Raw genomic sequence first — 18,846 nt, forward strand, 5'->3', positions numbered from 1 at the left:
TAGATCAAGAAGGATAACTGTCAGAAAAGTGTGGAAACCTAAAAGATATAATGTAGGGTTGATGGCTCACATTTCTCAGAAAAATCTGTCTAAGGAAAGATGGATTTTGACAGTGGATGTTCTCTACACATGACTGGATCTAAGAATCTACTTAATATTAAAAAATCTTGTGACGACAGTTATGTTACTTTTGGAAATCAGACAAGAGGTAAGATCCTTGGTTCAGGTAGATTGATCAGTCTTGAGTCACCAAAACTTGATAGTGTCCTATTAGTAAAAGGTTTAACCACCAACCTGATTAGCATAAGTCAACTGTGTGATCAAGGAATGAGTGTGAACTTCAGTAAATTTACTTGTTGTGTAGTTGATAGAAAAGGAAAGGTAATAATGAATGGCATCAAATCTGAAGGTGATTGTTACTTGTGGATACCTCCCTGCAAGGATCAGACTCAGTTTGATCAAGTTTTGTCTTTAGGGAATAATAAATGTATGTCCCAATCTACGTGTAAGGACAAGTTCCCTCTAGCTGGAAACAGACTCTCAAGACATATGAGGCTAGAAAAGGAATTATTAAAATATTATGTTGAACAAGATGTTCCAACATTATGCTGCACGCATATCTTCGTGAAGATTTAAAGGGCAATTCAGATATTTTATGTCAAGAGAGATTGTGGCAGTTATTTGTGCTTAAGTTTGTTCCACTACTGCACGTATATCTAGGGCAAACTTCTCTAACTTTATTGAAACCACCAACCAAAAGCAACAACCTTCATCCCATCATTACCTTGTCCCTCTCTTCACACAAATTCAGAAGAAACATCTCTCTTCTACAATCTCCTACTCAATCCTTCGGTACTCCACACCAAATCAATCTTGTTGCTATGATCTTCAAAAACGACCCCCTAACTGCCAAAGAAAGCAAGGTTCCAGAACTTCGTGAGACTGAATCTTCAAAAATGTCTGATCCCTCCACAACGGTGGCTTCTCCAAAATCCGAGAAGAAAACTGTGACTAATTCTACTTCGAAGGAGAAAAGGGGCCCTAAAACAAAAAGGGGTGAATCAAAGATGTCATTGAGCATGACTGATTTGTACATCAAGGAGAATCCATTTATCTCCACTGTTGTCGAACCAAATGTTGAAGCTTTCCAGAAGGATCTTCTAGTTGCTGATGTTTAAGCTATTATCAATAGTTCCTCCACCCAGGTTGAAAAAGGTAACTCTTCTAAAACCCTAATTTATGCTGTACATGAATCTAGTAGAAAATTAGGCTTAGAAGACTTGAACGAAGCCATAGATCGTTCTGAAAATATGGATGTAGATGATCCTAATCTTATTATGATGAATTCGACAAAAGACATTGTTCGACCTTCTACTAACATCAGTGATGGTCCTAAGAATGGTGAACCTAATGTTGGAACATCTCTGGACCAACAAGAAAAAGAACCTGATGATATTGGATCTCCTGAAATAGAATCTGCTCATTCGTCTGAAAGGAATGAACATATTGAAACAGAAGGAAATAAAGTGGAGACTGATCCTGAGGATTGTGCTGGTAAAAAGGATGAAGAAGATGTGGTGGTTGTTGATGATATAGATTTAGATGAGATTCCGCTGGGTAGGAAATTTGGAGAAAGTGTGGCAAAAAGACTAAGAAGTAGTAAAGAGGAAGCAGTTGTATCAGAGGTTGAAAACCGGAAAAAAAATAAGACAAAGAATGTTGGTACAGGTCCTAAGAAGGGGTGGAGCAAAGTGGAGACTAAGACTACAGCTGGTAGAACAAAGAAGAGAAAGATTGCTTCTGAGATTGAATCTGAACATGATGTTGAGGAAGATGTTGCAAACATCATCTCATCTACCAAAAGGAATTCAGCTAGGAAGATGAATGTGCAGACTGTTGAAAATGTTCCTATTGACAAAATTTCATTTCATCTACCTGAGAACGCTCAGAGGTGGAAGTTCATTTATCACAGGAGGATGGCATTGGAGAGAGAGCTTGGGGAGGAAGCATTAGACATTGAAGCTATAATGAAACTCATTAGAGAAGCAGGTCTGATCAAGACAGTGTGTAATCTTGATAATTGCTATGAACAACTCGTCAGGGAGTTTCTGGTAAACATTCCAAATGATTGCGACAATCCTCTTAGCAAAGAATTTCAAAAGGTGTATGTGAGAGGCGAGTGTGTTAACTTTTCTGCCAACATCATCAACAAATTCCTTGGTATTAAGGAAGACAATTTCTCTGAGTTGGAGGCAACTGACAGTCAAATCTGCAGAGAAATCACTGCCAACCAAGTCAAAACTTGGCCCAAGAAGAAAAAGATTTCATCTGGTAAGTTGTCTGTAAAGTATGCCATCCTAAATAGGATTGCTGCTGTAAATTGGGTACCTACCAGTCATTCCTCAGATGTTGCCAATGGTCTTGGTAGATTTATCTATGCTATAGGTACCAAGGCTAAAATGGATTTTGGTGCTTACATCTTTGAACAAACTATTTGGCATGCCAAAACGGATGCTATTAAATTTCCCATTGCTTTTCCAACATTACTCTGTAGCATCATTCTCAACCAACATCCCAACATTAAAAATGCAAAAGATATCCCTGCCAAGAGGGAATCTCCTCTAACCTTGCACCAGAAACTGTTTGGTGCTGATCATGTTCCAGACATTGTTGGAACATCTGGAACTGCACCTGCTGCAGGGTCAATGACTAAACAAGAAATTATGAAAGCTCTCAAGGACACCTGTGTCCTACTGGAAGAAAGGAAAGCCAAGCTTGAACTGATGATTCACTCTCTGGAAGGTGAAATTACTGCTGCAAATGGATAGGAGGAAGATGACTATGCAGATAAAGCAGACAATGAAAATGAGGACAACAAGGGAGATTCTGATAGCAGTTATGGAGCTGCTGAATGATTTTTTGTTGTTTTATTTTGTGGGCTATGCCCTGAATACTTTTTGTGCACCTGTGTGTGTGCCTATTTTGATGTGTAATATCCTAATTTTCTTCTGGTCTCAGGCTTTATCCTGTTTGGTTTGGCATATTTTGTGGCTAAAAAGGGGGAGAAAAATTGATGTTTCCTTGCTTATACTCTCCTATGTATACGTGCTCTCTGCATATATCTGTGCCTATATGCCTGTGCTCTCTGCATATATCTGTGCCTATATGCCTGTTTTTATGCCTGAATGTTATTACTGCATCTGCTGTTCGATGTTGTTGCATTTATTTTGCAACTATTTCAGGTTGTGTGTAGATGATGGCTCTCATGTTGCAACATCTTGATGTCCTGGTAGGTCTTCATGATAATCTGAGAATCTGTCTCAGTATTTTTGTTTGTACATGTTCCTTGCTGACATTCTCTGATATGTTGGGACATGTCTATGAAAACTGGTGTAGATGTTAGCACTTGTGCTAGAACATCTCTATGCTTCTGAGATTCTGGTTCTCTCAGATGCTGTACATGTTCCCTGCAAATGCTCTATCCAAGGTTGGAACATGTCTGTGAGACTCTGTGCAGATGTTGGCACTTTCGCTGCAACATCTTGGTGTAATTCTGAGAATTTATTTTTCTTAGGATTCCTAGTGTACAGGTTCCCTACTACTGTCTTATATTATGGAATCTGTCTGAATGACTCCTAAAAGTCAAAGTTGTTGTGTGTGACCTTTGATAGGTCTGCTAGCATGTATCTGCTGATAGTTTGCTAGCTTGTGAATATTCCTTGAATGTCTATGACCAGATCCTGAATCTTTTATGTTTATGCATTAGGAGTTTATCTGTTCAGATTTTCTGTATGCATGTATTCAGGGGGAGTAATGGAATATTCCTGTAAGTAGTCACTCATGAGATATTATATTCAGGGGGACTGATACTTCTATGCGTGCTTGTGATTGAACCAAGATGGGTGAAGGATGTTGAGTCAGAAGTTTAAACATCTGTATCTATCACTTGTAAGTTTGGGAATTTGTGTTTCCTGACTTCTTTATGCTATTGGTGATTGTCGCGTCATTTTTCGGAGATCAAGGCTATTTGATTAGCTTTTGACTCACTTTTTATTTCACGACTTTGAAAAAAATTATTTAAATTGGGGGGTCCGGGGGTTGGTTATATTTAGGGAAGGTATTAGCACCCTAAATATTCGTAGTACTCTACGAGAACCTCTTGATTTTATTTAACTTTTTGTGCTCTAAACTTGCTTTCTTTTTCTAAAAAAAATGGAATTTTGAAATGATTAAAAAAGGGAAGACCTAATTATCTACATTTTATTAATTTGGAAGGACGATTGTCCTCTGCCTACGTACCCGTGAGGGATCAAAACCTCGTAGTTCGGGGTTGAAATTGACGTTTGATTTGTTGTATGTTTTTTTTATTAATTTTGAAAAAGGTTTTAAAATGAAAAAGCCAAGTGGCAAATGAGAATTGGTTTGTATTTTTTATATTGAAAGAAAATAAACTCAAAGTAGAATTAAAATTGATTTGAAATTTGATTAAGAAAGAAAATAAAAAGAACGATCACTTGATTGAAAATCAAGGTTTATTATGAAAATATTTTTGTGATTTTTGTTATTTGAATGTTTTTGTTGTTTTGGAATAATAAATGAAAATTAAACTAATGGAGCAATAAAAATAAAAGCGCGTGGATTTTTGTAGTGACGTTGGGTCACCACAAAATCCCTAATCTAATTTTTTTGTATTTTTTTGATATATATATAAAGCGGTAAAGAAATAAAAGACACACACACACACACTTACTTTTCTCGTTTATATTTACATTGGACCTAAATACATTCTAATTGCTGGAAAATAAATGACAATAATTAAAATGCTAAATAAAAATAAAATAAAATGGTAAAAAGAAATAAAATTCAAGAAAATAAAAGAAAGGGACAACCGAAGGGACAAAAATTACCGAAAGAGACAAAATTCCGAAGGGACAGAAAAAAGAGGGAGAAGAAAAGAATAGCTCGTCAACACAAGCTAAATGAGGGAGAAGAGAGAAAAGTTCTTTGACAACTCAAGAGAACTTTTTGGTGTGTGAAATTGTGAAGGATGAGAGCTCTATTTATAGGTTCTAAGGTTGATGAAAAATGGAAAATTGGTTTAATGCACTTTGATGGGGATTTGAATGAGATTGATGGTTTTGGAATGTGATTTGAATGATTTTTCAAATGGGAGAGTTGACATGTAAAAATGGCATGATTGGTGGCACACTTGAGAAAGAAAAAAAATTGGACCTTGACACTATATTTTTTGACAATTTTTGGACTCATTAAAAAAAGTTAATAAAAACCTAAAGAAGTAATTAAACGAAAAAAATAAAAACGAAATGTTAAATGGAAAATAAAAAATAAAATAAAAATCAAGACTGAATAAAAATGAAAGATAAAAATAAAAACTAAAAGTTTAAAAAAAAAAGACTAATAAATTAAAAAAGTGAGAAGAGGTATTGACGATGAAACGCATTCCTGATGAAAAATGGGAAGAAAGTTTTGACTCTGCACTGATTATGGCATGGCTTGGAGGAAAAATATTTTGGACCCCTGGACACTTAATTTTGGACTTATTGACACTTTGGTTTTTTTTACTTGGACAATAAAATAAAACTGACTAAAATAAAATATGAAAAATGACTAATTAAAAGCTAAAATAAAAATTGGAAATAAAAACTAAAATTATAAAATTAAATAAAAGATGGAAATTAAAGAGTAAATAACAAATAATAAAAAAATAATGAAAACTAAAATTATAAAAATATAAAGAGCGAAGAGGGCCCGACACGGAACCAAACATGAGGTATTTTAAGATACCTTTATGCTGAAATTTCCTTTGAAAAGTCAAAGACTATTCAGGGTCAGACAATGTATGAATGTAGAATGTTAGGTCAAAAATTGGGGTATGACAGATGCCCCTATTTAAGTTTTCTTCGTCCGGAGATTTGAAGATGAAATCTTTGAGTTGACGGGACGAAGAGACTTAAATACAAAAGTACACCAATTTTTGACCTAAGATGTTGTGAAATGCTCATGATGCAATTATGAATGCAGGACGGCAAAGATGATTTGACTGGGACGAGAAACAAACAACGGGATACCCAATTTGTTAAAGAAAGGGATCCGACTCCGCTGGGGAATTGCAGTTTCACTGGGGAAGAGATTGTCTACTACCGTATCGGTTTGGAACGATAGCTTAATGAAAACAAAACATTGTTAGCGACATCACTTGAACGGCTAAGCTGGGGATGACACTGGAGAGAATAAAATGTGATTTCAAACTGTTCATTGGTTGGAACTGACCATGACGAAAGGTAAACTCAAGCGGTCCGTTGTTTAGGACTGGCAGCTTGAAACAAGACAAAAGATAAACTCAAGTGGTCCGTTGTTTAGGACTGGCAGCTTGAAACAAGACAAAAGGTAAACTCAAGCGGTCCGTTGTTTAGGACTGACACCCTGAAACAAGACAAAATGTAGACACAAGCGGTCCGTTGTTTTGGACTAGCAGCTTGAAACAAGACAAAGAAAGGTAAACTCAAGCGGTCCGTTGTTTAGGACTAACAGCATGAAACAAGACAAAATGTAGACACAAGCAGTCCGTTGTTTTGGACTAGCAGCTTGAAACAAGACAAAAAAAAGGTAAACTCAAGCGGTCCGTTGTTTAGGACCGGCATCTTGAAACAAGACAAAAAGGTAAACTCAAGCGGTCCGTTGTTTTGGACTGGCGGCTTGAAACAAGATTAAAAGGTAAACTCAAGCGGTCCGTTGTTTAGGACTAGCAGCTTGAAACAAGGTAAACGTTTGCGAGAATCCACCCGGCTTTTGATAAACATTTGCGAGAATCCACTCGGCTTTTGATAAACATTTGCGAGAATCCACTCGGCTTTTGATAAGGTTTGCGAGAATCCTCTCGGCTTTTGCGAGAATCCACTCGGCTTGGTAAACATATGCGAGAATCCACTCGGCTTTTGCGAGAATCCACTCGGCTTTTGCGAGAATCCACTCGGCTTGGTAAACATATGCGAGAATCCACTCGGCTTTTGATAAACACTTGCGAGAATCCACTCGGCTTTTGATAAGGTTTGCGATAATCCACTCGGCTTTTGCGAGAATCCACTCGGCTTTTGCGAGAATCCGCTCGGCTTGGTAAACATATGCGAGAATCCACTCGGCTTTTGCGAGAATCCACTCGGCTTTTGCGAGAATCCGCTCGGCTTGGTAAACATATGCGAGAATCCACTCGGCTTTTGCGAGAATCCACTCGGCTTGGTAAACATATGCGAGAATCCACTCGGCTTTTGCGAGAATCCACTCGGCTTGGTAAACATATGCGAGAATCCACTCGGCTTTTGCAAGGTTGTGCCGGAATCCACCAGGCTTTGTAAAAGATTGCCGGAATCCACCGGGCTTTGTAAGAGTTGGCCGGAATCCACCGGGCTTATAATGAGTGACATCTCTGGACCAGACACACTGGGGATGACACTTTTGATGATAAGAAGGTAAATGTCAGATGTTCATGTGTAGAAACTTGCGGCTTGACACAATGATAAGTAAAGACCGAACTGAAGAGACACGACCGAAACAAGATTTTGGTGACTAATTCGATCATGTGTGAATGATGTCTTGTATATGTTGTGTATGCATGAGTGTATGAACATGTGACAGTATTAATGTATGAATGTATGATTGTATGAATGCATGAATGTATGGATGTAGCTTGTACGACTGTATAAATTGGATATGACAAGCGACTCGATGAAACGAGACAAGATAAGTAGGATGGGAGGCGGACAGACATCGCAGTACAAACACTCGGCAAACTTCCTTGGAGATGATGTGATTGAACAAATCAAGCCGTTGGCGGTGTAAAACCCGACACAAGGTAGCAACTGATGCCTCTTGGGGAGAGAGCGCATTGTTTAACCAAAAGCCTAGAAGAAGTCGCCATTTGTGAACCGACGCATAGTGTACTTCTATCGGCATGCTTCCGCAGTCGTGTTTTTTCTTTTTTGAAAATCCCTAACTTTTGCCTGGACCGCCCTTTCGGGTTTTCAGTCCACTGGGAGTATATTCTTTTTTTATGCCCCTAATTTTTGCCTGGACCGCCCTTTAGGGTTTTCAGTCCACCGGGACGCTCTCTATTGCCTAAGCCACCCTTTCGGGTTTTCAACTTAGCGAGCTTTTATTTTTTGTATTTTTTTTGTATATATTTTTTTTATTTTTAGACTGTGAAAGCATCTTGTTCGAAGCAGAGGTCCTCTCCATAGTGCTTAGCCATGTTTCTCTTTCGGAATGTAACCGTTTTCGAGGCGGATGTTGATGTATGCTTTAACTACTCACGAGTTTAAAGAGAGTGTGTTTGTTGTTCACACTTTTCAAAAGATGTAAAAAAAAGTTTTTTGTATTTTGAAAATCTTGCTTCAAGTATTGCCATCAAAAATAGAAGAAATTTTGCAAATAGAATAAACGGGAGTTCAAAATAAATGGCCACAAGCTCAAATTTGATGAATTGAGTGGTGACCTGCCAATGGCATGGCTCCACGGATCTTTGAAAATTTTGGAAAATGGTAATTGTAATGGGGATGTACATTGAACACAATAACCGTTATTCTCCCTAACAACTTTGAATGCCCCTGTTCCGAGTCTTTGATCTGCAGATGCTTCGAATCGGAGGTCTTTTGATAGCTGGATGCCCCAAGTGGATTGTGCCTGACCGGATGCGACCTTGAATTGCCCCTGTTCTGAGTCTTTGATTTGCAGATGCTTCGAATCAGAGGTCTTTTGATAGCTGGATGCCCCAAGTGGATCGTGCCTGACCGGATACGACCTTGAATTGCCCCTGTTCTGAGTCTTGGATTTGTAGATGCTTAAATTGGAGGTTCTTTGATAACAGTTATGCCCCAAGTGGATTGTGCCTGACTGGATGCAGTTACTTTGTCTCTTAATCCTTAACTTTTGCATAGATGGCCCTTTTCGGGTTTTCAATCTATCAGGATAATCATCTTTGTTCATGTCTCTAATTTTTGCATGGACTGCCCTTTCGGGTTTTCAGTCCACCGAGACGCTCATTTTTGCCTAAGCCTCCTTTTCAGGTTTGCGACTTATCGAGCTTTTATTTTGACAAAGTATTTCTTGACTGCACCGGCATTCATAGGACATGTGAGTTTGTCACCATCCATGGTTGTAAAAGTCATTGCACATGAGCCTTCATATTAGGCATCTACTTGCCCCTGGAGTCTGGTTGGAAAGTAGTACAAAGTTCCCTTCTTGAAATTCATGGTGACGAACCTTTTTGTTAGAAGCTTGTTTCAAACCTCTTTTGATATATTTGGACAAGGTTGTCATGCATTTTAAGTTCAACCAAATCGGGATTCCAGCAGAACTCCTATTGACGGGACTTTCAAACTCCACGGGAAGCACGACCTCCATGTTGTATACTGAGGGATGAAGGGGTTTGCCTCTGTTGAAGTGTGTACTGAAGTACAATACTCGTGAAGTGCAGATGGTAGCATCTCGTGCCAGTCTTTGTAAATGAAAGCCATCTTCTAGAAGATCTTCTTGATATTTTTGTTTGCAGCTTTGACGGCTAAGATGCCCAGTATGCGAGAGATTTCATCAGGAGCTTCGGATACAAGGAACTCAAAGTTGGAAGATAGTATAAGGTTAATGTGTTCAACGCGTTTATTAATGCATGATTTGATTATTGATTTTGACAAGTAAGTATAAGTTATGATTATGCAGATATTTGAAGATGATTATTTTTTTGGGTTTTTTGTATTACCATTTTTCCAGAAAAAGCACAAAATAAAACAAAGTCGGGATCAAAACGACCTTTTTATTAATGATGGAAAATACATGAAGCAAAAATCCCTACACAAGTTCACTTTCATCTCAGGCGGGACGAAAGGATTTTTTTTTTGAAAAGCAGCAAACAACAAACAGACACATTATTTGAACAGATGAGTAGTATAAGGAACATCAAAAGCGACCCAATTGCGGTTATCCACTCCATGTGTCACAATACTAGGTAATATAATTCGGCAGTGGATTAACTTGTACGACTGAATTTAATCTTCAAGAAGCAAGATATTGGCTTCAATCAGCTTCTGGACTTCAATCTTCAAAGAGAAACAATGCTCGATGTCATGCCCGGGTGCTCCTTGATGGAAGGCACAGGAGAGGTCAGGTTGATACCAAACCGGCAACTCGTTAGGCGCCCGAGGAGGCGCTCTAGTTTGGACAAGGTTCTTTATGAGCAAAATGGGAAGCAGCTCCTCATATGTCATTGGGATTGGGTCAAACTGCATCCTTGGAGCCTGTTGTTGAGGCTGCTGTTGATGTTGGCGTTCAGGCCCTTGCTGGAACCGCGACTGATCCTGTGAAGATACCAATGAAACCACCAGGGTACTCAGTCTCTCTAACTCGGCCTGAAGTATTGTTACCTCTTCACGAATGCTCGTAGATTTCTTGTTCAAACTGATGCGTTCTCTCTCTTTGTTCGCATGAGTGTTGTAGGTGTGAGTTGGCTTTGGATGAGGACAGTCAGACCACTTTTGAAACGGGTTGACCTTTTATGGAAAAGAAAATTTGTGTGAGACTCGGATTTGAAACTGTGAAATGCAAAATGATGCATGATATGCTTATGCAAAAATGGACAATTTTTATTTTATTGGAGAATTTGTCAAAGTAATTGTAAACATCAGAGAGAATATTGCTTTATTTGATAATTTGAAATATTACCAATAGTTCCCTTTTTAAGAGTAAAAGCAAAGCCAAGGAGAAAGTCTCTAACACAACTAAGGTTTAGTTCAAGAATTTTGGAAATGTATTTCTTGGTGTTCCTCTTTACAAGGTTCACACCTCTGATGTTTATAAAAACTTATCTAAGTCCTTCAATATTTAATGAGAAAAAAAGTTTGTTTATGAATGAATGCATGCATGCATGATTTATGCTACAAGAACGGTGAAACCATGATGAGGTTCAAGGTCCATGATGATGGAGTCAAGGGTAATAACGTCTTTTGGTAAGGACTATGGTTTCATTTGTACTTGTAACAAGGGTTCTACCAAGTTCCCAAAGTCCAACCCCCTCCGAATTTTATTGGATACCGAGACAACACCCGGTCCAACAACGTTCGTAGGAAGGTCTCGTTTGAGTGTAGCATCGCGTGTCGACTAATTCCGAGACAACACTCGATTAGCCACTGCACTACATCCTAAAAAGGCCAAGATGGGTTAAGGGTTACTAAAGGTCCTTAGCGTTCAACGGAAACTCAAGAGTAATAAAGTCTAAACGTGACGACACACGCCGACAAATATCACTTCAAGCTCCTCCGCTAAGTGTGGCCATATCACATGTGTCAAGACACGAGAATACTCTCGGTATGCCACTATGATTCTACCACTCCTATCTTATATTTCTCTCAAGTCCGGTTTAGGACCTATCTCACCACTCACGTTAGAAAGAAGAAAGAAGAAGGAAGAAAACATATATACACGTATTTCCATCTTTTATTTTTGATTTTTTTGATTTTTAAGCAAGTTTAAAGCACAAAATTTTAAACAAAACCAAGTTAGGCTTAACCCTCTTAAGGTTTCCCCAGTGAAGTCGCCATTTCTGTCGCGTCATTTTTCGGAGATCAAGGCTATTTGATTAGCTTTTGACTCACTTTTTATTTCACGACTTTGAAAAAAATTATTTAAATTGGGGGGGTCCGGGGGTTGGTTATATTTAGGGAAGGTATTAGCACCCTAAATATTCGTAGTACTCTACGAGAACCTCTTGATTTTATTTAACTTTTTGTGCTCTAAACTTGCTTGATTTTTCTAAAAAAAATGGAATTTTGAAATGATTAAAAAAGGGAAGACCTAATTATCTACATTTTATTGATTTGGAAGGACGATTGTCCTCTGCCTACGTACCCGTGAGGGATCAAAACCACGTAGTTCGGGGTTGAAATTGACGTTTGATTTGTTGTATGTTTTTTTATTAATTTTGAAAAAGGTTTTAAAATGAAAAAGCCAAGTGGCAAATGAGAATTGGTTTGTATTTTTTATATTGAAAGAAAATAAACTCAAAGTAGAATTAAAATTGATTTGAAATTTGATTAAGAAAGAAAATAAAAAGAACGATCACTTGATTGAAAATCAAGGTTTATTATGAAAATATTTTTGTGATTTTTGTTATTTGAATGTTTTTGTTGTTTTGGAATAATAAATGAAAATTAAACTAACGGAGCAATAAAAATAAAAGCGCGTGGATTTTTGTAGTGACGTTGGGTCACCACAAAATCCCTAATCTAATTTTTTTGTATTTTTTTGATATATATATAAAGCGGTAAAGAAATAAAAGACACACACACACACACTTACTTTTCTCGTTTATATTTACATTGGACCAAAATACATTCTAATTGCTGGAAAATAAATGACAATAATTAAAATGCTAAATAAAAATAAAATAAAATGCTAAAAAGAAATAAAATGCAAAAAAATAAAAGAAAGGGACAACCGAAGGGACAAAAATTACCGAAAGGGACAAAATTCCGAAGGGACTTATTCCGAAGGGACAGAAAAAAGAGGGAGAAGAAAAGAATAGCTCGTCAACACAAGCTAAATGAGGGAGAAGAGAGAAAAGTTCTTTGACAACTCAAGAGAACTTTTTGGTGTGTGAAATTGTGAAGGATGAGAGCTCTATTTATAGGTTCTAAGGTTGATGAAAAATGGAAAATTGGTTTAATGCACTTTGATGGGGATTTGAATGAGATTGATGATTTTGGAATGTGATTTGAATGATTTTTCAAATGGACCTTGACACTATATTTTTTGACAATTTTTGGACTCATTAAAAAAAGTTAATAAAAACCTAAAGAAGTAATTAAACGAAAAAAATAAAAACGAAATGGTAAAATGGAAAATAAAAAATAAAATAAAAATCAAGACTGAATAAAAATGAAAGATAAAAATAAAAACTAAAAGTTTAAAAAAAAAAAGACAAATAAATTAAAAAAGTGAGAAGAGGTATTGATGATGAAACGCATTCCTGATGAAAAATGGGAAGAAAGTTTTGACTCTGCACTGATTATGGCATGGCTTGGAGGAAAAATATTTTGGACTCCTGGACACTTAATTTTGGACTCATTGACACTTTGGTTTTTTTTACTTGGACAATAAAATAAAACTGACTAAAATAAAATATGAAAAATGACTAATTAAAAGCTAAAATAAAAATTGGAAATAAAAAATAAAATTATAAAATTAAATAAAAGATGGAAATTAAAGAGTAAATAACAAATAATAAAAAAATAAAGAAAACTAAAATTATAAAAATATAAAGAGCGAAGAGGGCCCGACTCGGAACCAAACATGAGGTATTTTAAGATACCTTTCTGCTGAAATTTCCTTTGAAAAGTCAAAGACTATTCAGGGTCAGGCAATGTATGAATGTAGGATGTTAGGTCAAAAATTGGGGTATGACAGTGATAGTTCTCTGAAGGCATCCAAGTCTGTCACATGTAAGTATAGGAATTTAGGTTTCTGTGCTTCTATGGTTGGTTGGTGACAGTACCCTGTAGGTATGGGAAATTTATTTTACCTTGCCTCTATGTGTGGTAGGTACTCCTGTCTGATGTGCTAAAGGATGTTGGAACATCCTATGTTTGTAGCATTGGAATTTATTTTTCCTCTACTCTTGAGAGATCTTGCTTCTCTCCACTTCTGTGTTGGAAGTTATCTTCCTTGACTGTAGCACATGAATTTATTTTTCCCCTGCTCTTGAGAGAACTTGTTTCTCTCTCTTTGTACAAGAACTTAGGTTCCCTAGTTGTAGCTTAGGAATTTATTTTTCCTTAGCTCTGGAGACTATGCTACTAATCTGGTCCGCTGCTGCATGTCTCTGATCCAGTGTAATACCTCTGCCAGCTTAAGCTGAGATTGAAGATACGTGAGGTATTCTACGTATGCACACTTTTGCTATCTCTAGAGTCATACTATCTGCTACTTCTTCTTCTTGAATATGTGTTCGTGATGACTTGAGGAAGTGTATCTATGGTGTCTCTTTGGATTCTGTGTGCTAGTTGTTTCTTCATTGGTGTGTGCTCATGCTCTTGGAGGAACGGTATTTTTGTATCCCTCTGCTTCATAAGTATTGGCCTTGATTTGTTTTAGCCAAAAATTTGCCAAAGGGGGAGATTGTTGTGTATTTGTATTGGCTGCATTGTTGCTAAAACAAATATCCTTGTTCTGTAAGTTGGAACCAATGTTCCAGCATGTGGTTAGGCAGCTCTGTTAGATGTTGGATACAATGTTCCAACATCCTGGCACGGTTCAGTGTGCCTGGGTTTCTGCCTTATCTGTACGCGCGTATTTTATTGTTTAAGGAAACCATATTTCCTTTACTTACTGACCAAGTAACGTGCATATCTTATAAGAATCAGCTGTGGAATATTACTAAAATAGATATTTTGTTTTAGGAAATATTTGTTATGATCTGGAATGTTTCTAAATAGGTTCCGACATATTAGGACTTTCCAGAATTGTTTCTGATTCTGTTTTGCAGGTTTGTTGAACTGATCTGCAAGTTTACTGAAGCCCAATGATTATTTAGCCCAAGCTGCTTCAGTATAAAAGGAAGACTTCAAGACCTAATTGCTCATTCAAGCCGTCATACTAAAAAGTTTAGATCTTTAGGGTTTGAGTCTTCATGTATTCTGTTCTTGTGTCGTTTGTGATGCAAGTCTAGAATCTTTTGTGTGTTCTTTCTAGTGTCGTGTTAGATACTTGTTTAGGACTGGTATTGTGAGTATTGATACTCTTGTGCATCAAACCGAAGTTGTGAAACAAGGTTTGGTTGTTTGTGTTGGAAGGTAACTTCTATCTTTTTGTGTTTGAGGTCTGATAGGTCACTGGGGCAGTGGCCGACCATTAGGATAGTGAGATGGGATCTCAGATCTAGGAGTTCCTAGGTTGAAGTCTAGACGGGTAGGTCCTAGGTCATATAGTGTAAACGAGGAGTTTGCCGAGAGCTATTGAATAAGGACTACACTAGTGGATTTCCTTCCTGGCTTGGTAGCCCCCAGATGTAAGCGTGTGGTGCTGAACTGGGTCAACAAACTCACTGTGTTCTTTATTTTCCTGTCCTTTATTTTTCTTGTTTTTATTTCTGTTTTATCGCTCGATGTTGAAACATAAACCGAAACATTGCAAACGTTAAAACATCTGACATAACTTTTAAAACAAGTGCGCTAGAATTTCATAACTTCTAACTCATATGTGATGCTAGTGATTATGCGGTTGGAGCAGTGCTTGGTCAACGTCGTGAGGATTTTTTCCATGCAATTTATTACGCAAGTAAAGTTCTTAATGAAAATCAAGTTAATTACTCTACAACTGAAAAAGAATTGCTTGCGGTAATATTTGCTTTAGAAAATTTTCGGTCCTACCTAATTGGCTCCAAGGTTATTGTTTTTACAGATCATGCAGGTTTAAAGTACCTATTGACAAAAAGGGATTCAAAGCCCCGCTTGTCGAGGTGGATCTTGCTTTTGCAAGAGTTTGATATAGAGATCAGAGACAAGAAAGGAGTTGAAAATATGATAGCTGACCACCTCTCTAGGCTGGAGAACAGAGAGGTTCTGAAAAAGGAAAGGCCATAGTGGCTGAGTTCCCGTATGAACAACTGTTCAGTGTGCAAGAAAGGTCATGGTTTGATGACATGGCTAACTTTAAGGTCGGGAACTTGATTCCTGATGACTTAAGCTGGCAGGAGAAGAAGAAATTCTTCAAGGATGCAAACCGCTATTTGTGGGACGATCCTTATTTGTATAAGGTAAGCACTGACGGGTTGATAAGACGTTGTGTTGTAGGTGAGGAAGCAAAGAGCATAATGTGGCACTGCCATAACTCAGCTTATAGAGGTCACCATTGTGGTGAAAGAACAACCGCAAAAATTCTACAGAGTGGGTTTTGATGGCCCACACTCTTCAAGGACTGCCATGAATTTGTCCGACACTATGACAAGTGTCAGAGAACAGGTAATATCTCAGAGAGGAATGAGATCCCCCTAAATGGTATTTTAGAAATTGAACCTTTTGATTGTTGGGGCATCGATTTCATGGGACCATTTCCCTCCTCTTACTCTAACTTGTATATACTTGTTTGTGTCGATTATGTCACCAAGTGGGTCGAAGCGATTGCTTGTGTCGCTAATGACTCACTCACTGTGGTGAATTTCTTAAAGAAGAATATCTTTCCTAGGTTTGGAACCCCTAGAGTTTTGATCAATGATGGGGGGAATCACTTCTGCAATAAATATTTAGAAAATGTGCTTGTTAAATACAATGTTAAGCATAATGTTGCTACTCCCTATCACCCTCAAACTAGTGGGAAAGTAGAGGTGTCTAATAGGCAGTTGAAACAAATATTTGAAAAAACTGTTGTTGCCTCTAGGAAGGATTGGTCTAGGAAGTTGGATGATGCTCTGTGGGCTTATAGGACTGCGTTTAAGACGCATTTGGGGTTGTCACCTTATCAATTAGTATATGGTAAAGCCTGTCATCTCCCAGTGGAGCTAGAGCACAAAGCGTATTTGGGCAATTAAGGCCCTAAATTGTGATCAAGCCTTAGCTGGTAGGAAGAGGCTATTGAAGCTTAATGAGCTTGAGGAAATGAGGTTGAGTGCTTATGAAAATGCTGTTATTTATAAAGAGCGGACAAAAAAATATCATGATAAAGGTCTAGTGAGGAGAGAGTTTAACTTTGGGCAGCAAGTTTTGCTTTTTAATTCCAGGTTGAAGCTTTTTCCTGGCAAGCTCAGATCGAAGTGGTCAGTACCTTTCGTGATTAGAAGTATTTCTCCACATGGAGCTGTGGAGTTGGCAAAGGCTGATGAAACAGACACCTTTAAGGTGAATGCTCAAAGGCTTAAGCCAAACTTCGGTGGTGACCTACCTACTGAAAGGGTGGGACTTGTGCTGACAGACCTTTAAAGGTAGGCTACAGTCAAGCTAGTGACGGTAAAGAAGCGTTGAGTGGGAGGCAACCCACTGTGTTCGAATAGGTATAATTTTATTTTATCCTTTGCTCAAAAATGTGGATTGTAAATATTCTTTTAAGTCCACATACAAAAATTTAATTTTCAATGCTTTTTATTCAAAAAAAAAAAAGGTCAAATTGGTGGCCGATCCCATTGATTCGGTGGCCGATTTTGCACTATTTCCCACAAAAATCTGACCGTTACAACTTGCTTCGGTGGTCGATTTTATCACTCAGTGGCCGATTTTTTCCCCTCTATAAATTTGCCCAGCCTATTCCTTTCATTCTCAACTTCCACAAGTAGTGTTATGCTGCTCAAATTCCAATAGGAAACCGAAAATCTCCATCTTTCTCTTCATCTTCATCATTCTCAACAACCCAAACCACAAATCTCCATCAAAACTTTACACCCACCATCTCTAACTTCACCAACCCTTAAATCTTCATCAAAACACCACTACCCATTTTCCTTAACCTTCAAAAACCATTCATCCAAATTCAATTTCACCTAACCCTAACTCTATCCCCAAAGTCACTTACCCATTCCCAAATTCAACAACAACCATGGCCAAAACTAGGAACCAAACTCAAGAACCTACCACAAAAAGAAGAAAAGGGAAGGAATCCACCGGTACCTCTTCTCAACAACCACCTAGTCCACCACAACCTCAACCACCCATTCAACCACCATCATACCAAAGATTTGTTTTGGAGATGGCGGAGGAAAGGTACAATTTGATTAAAAAGAGGGGTTTCAACAAGGAAAGAGGCATTGATATGGACAAGTTGGAGAAGCACCTTCTTTTGTGTGGCAAATTCAAGCAAGAAAGTGGGAGGGGATTGTGAACATGGTAACCGAAGAGAGTAATGCGAGTATCGCCTTGGATTTCTTGGCTAATGCTTTTGCTGAAAAAGGTGGTTAGGCTTATGTGCGAGGGAAGAGGGTTGATTATCAGAAGAGGGATAGTAAGCGAGTGCTTGGTTTGAGGGACGTAGAGACATGTGATGTTGCGTATCGTAAGCAGGTATATGATAGTTTCAGAAGTCGAAATGAGTGGGATGGATTATGTAACAGCCCGATTTTCGCTAGATTTATTTTATTATTTATTTATGTGTGTTATTTGCCTCTGTGTGTATTTTTGGTTGGGAATTATAGAATTCGGTGTTAGAAGGGTATTTTAGTCATTTTGGACTTAGGGGCATTTTGGTCATTTTGAGAGTAGTGGTAATTTTGTAATTTGGTTGAGGATTAGATTGGTGCTTAGTGAGAGTTGTTATTTTACTAAGTGCTAGGGAGTTGTAGTAATTTATTTATTTACCGGTAGGTGACTGTTAGTATTACTTTTTACCGTAAAGTGAGTAGTAACATTTTGGGGTTGGAATAGAAATGGGTAAACGAACCCCCTTCGACTTCAAGAACGGTTAGAAAGACCTCCAAGACCTTTGGAGGTGGAATGAGATTATTCACTTCACCTTAAAGCCTTGATTAAGCCCAATCAATCTTCTTAAGAGAACCAACTTACAATCCCTACTAGCACCCTAGAGAATCTATACACTCAAAGAACAAAGTGATTCTAAGAAAAAGTGTTTAATCTTGAAGAATGAATGAACAATGAGTTTTTCAGACCTAGAGAGAATAGTTGCAAATGATTCAATGATTTGGGTGATATGAGGTAGTGAGTATATATAGAAGAGGGTGGCAAGAGCAAGATTTCGGCCAAAAACAACATATTGAATTGATTCATTTAATGTGTGAATCGATTCAGACAGTTAGATAGATTAAATAGATTCAGAAAGAATTTGAATAGATTCAAAAATCCCCAGATG

At 37.7% G+C, this 18,846-nt stretch overlaps 2 protein-coding genes across 2 annotated transcripts; both read left to right on the forward strand.

Annotated features, from left to right (window-relative positions):
- Positions 1–1,310: 1,310 nt before the first annotated feature.
- Positions 1,311–2,828, forward strand: LOC146905492 (uncharacterized). The gene has a single exon (XM_085728550.1). It carries the CDS (start codon positions 1,311–1,313, stop codon positions 2,826–2,828), a length of 1,518 nt encoding a protein of 505 aa, XP_085584676.1.
- Positions 2,829–15,700: 12,872 nt separating this feature from the next.
- Positions 15,701–16,973, forward strand: LOC146905493 (uncharacterized). Its single transcript, XM_085728552.1, has 4 exons — positions 15,701–15,814; positions 15,903–16,019; positions 16,166–16,529; positions 16,612–16,973. Exons 1-4 carry the CDS (start codon positions 15,701–15,703, stop codon positions 16,971–16,973), a joined length of 957 nt encoding a protein of 318 aa, XP_085584678.1.
- The last annotated feature ends 1,873 nt before the right edge of the window (positions 16,974–18,846 follow it).

Source organism: Medicago sativa, chromosome 7, assembly GCF_051527215.1.
Source record: "Medicago sativa cultivar Bolivia chromosome 7, Bolivia_mono, whole genome shotgun sequence".
Classification (NCBI taxonomy): domain Eukaryota; kingdom Viridiplantae; phylum Streptophyta; class Magnoliopsida; order Fabales; family Fabaceae; genus Medicago; species Medicago sativa.

Excerpts from the sequence above, each read along its gene's own strand:
- LOC146905493 (XM_085728552.1), top strand. The coding sequence starts at position 15,701 with ATGGCTAACTTTAAGGTCGGGAACTTGATTCCTGATGACTTAAGCTGG. Across the intron at positions 15,815-15,902 it reads ACGATCCTTATTTGTATAAG|GTCACCATTGTGGTGAAAGA; the intron begins GTAAGCACTGAC and ends CAGCTTATAGAG. Across the intron at positions 16,530-16,611 it reads ACCTTATCAATTAGTATATG|CTGGTAGGAAGAGGCTATTG; the intron begins GTAAAGCCTGTC and ends ATCAAGCCTTAG.
- LOC146905492 (XM_085728550.1), top strand. The coding sequence starts at position 1,311 with ATGGATGTAGATGATCCTAATCTTATTATGATGAATTCGACAAAAGAC.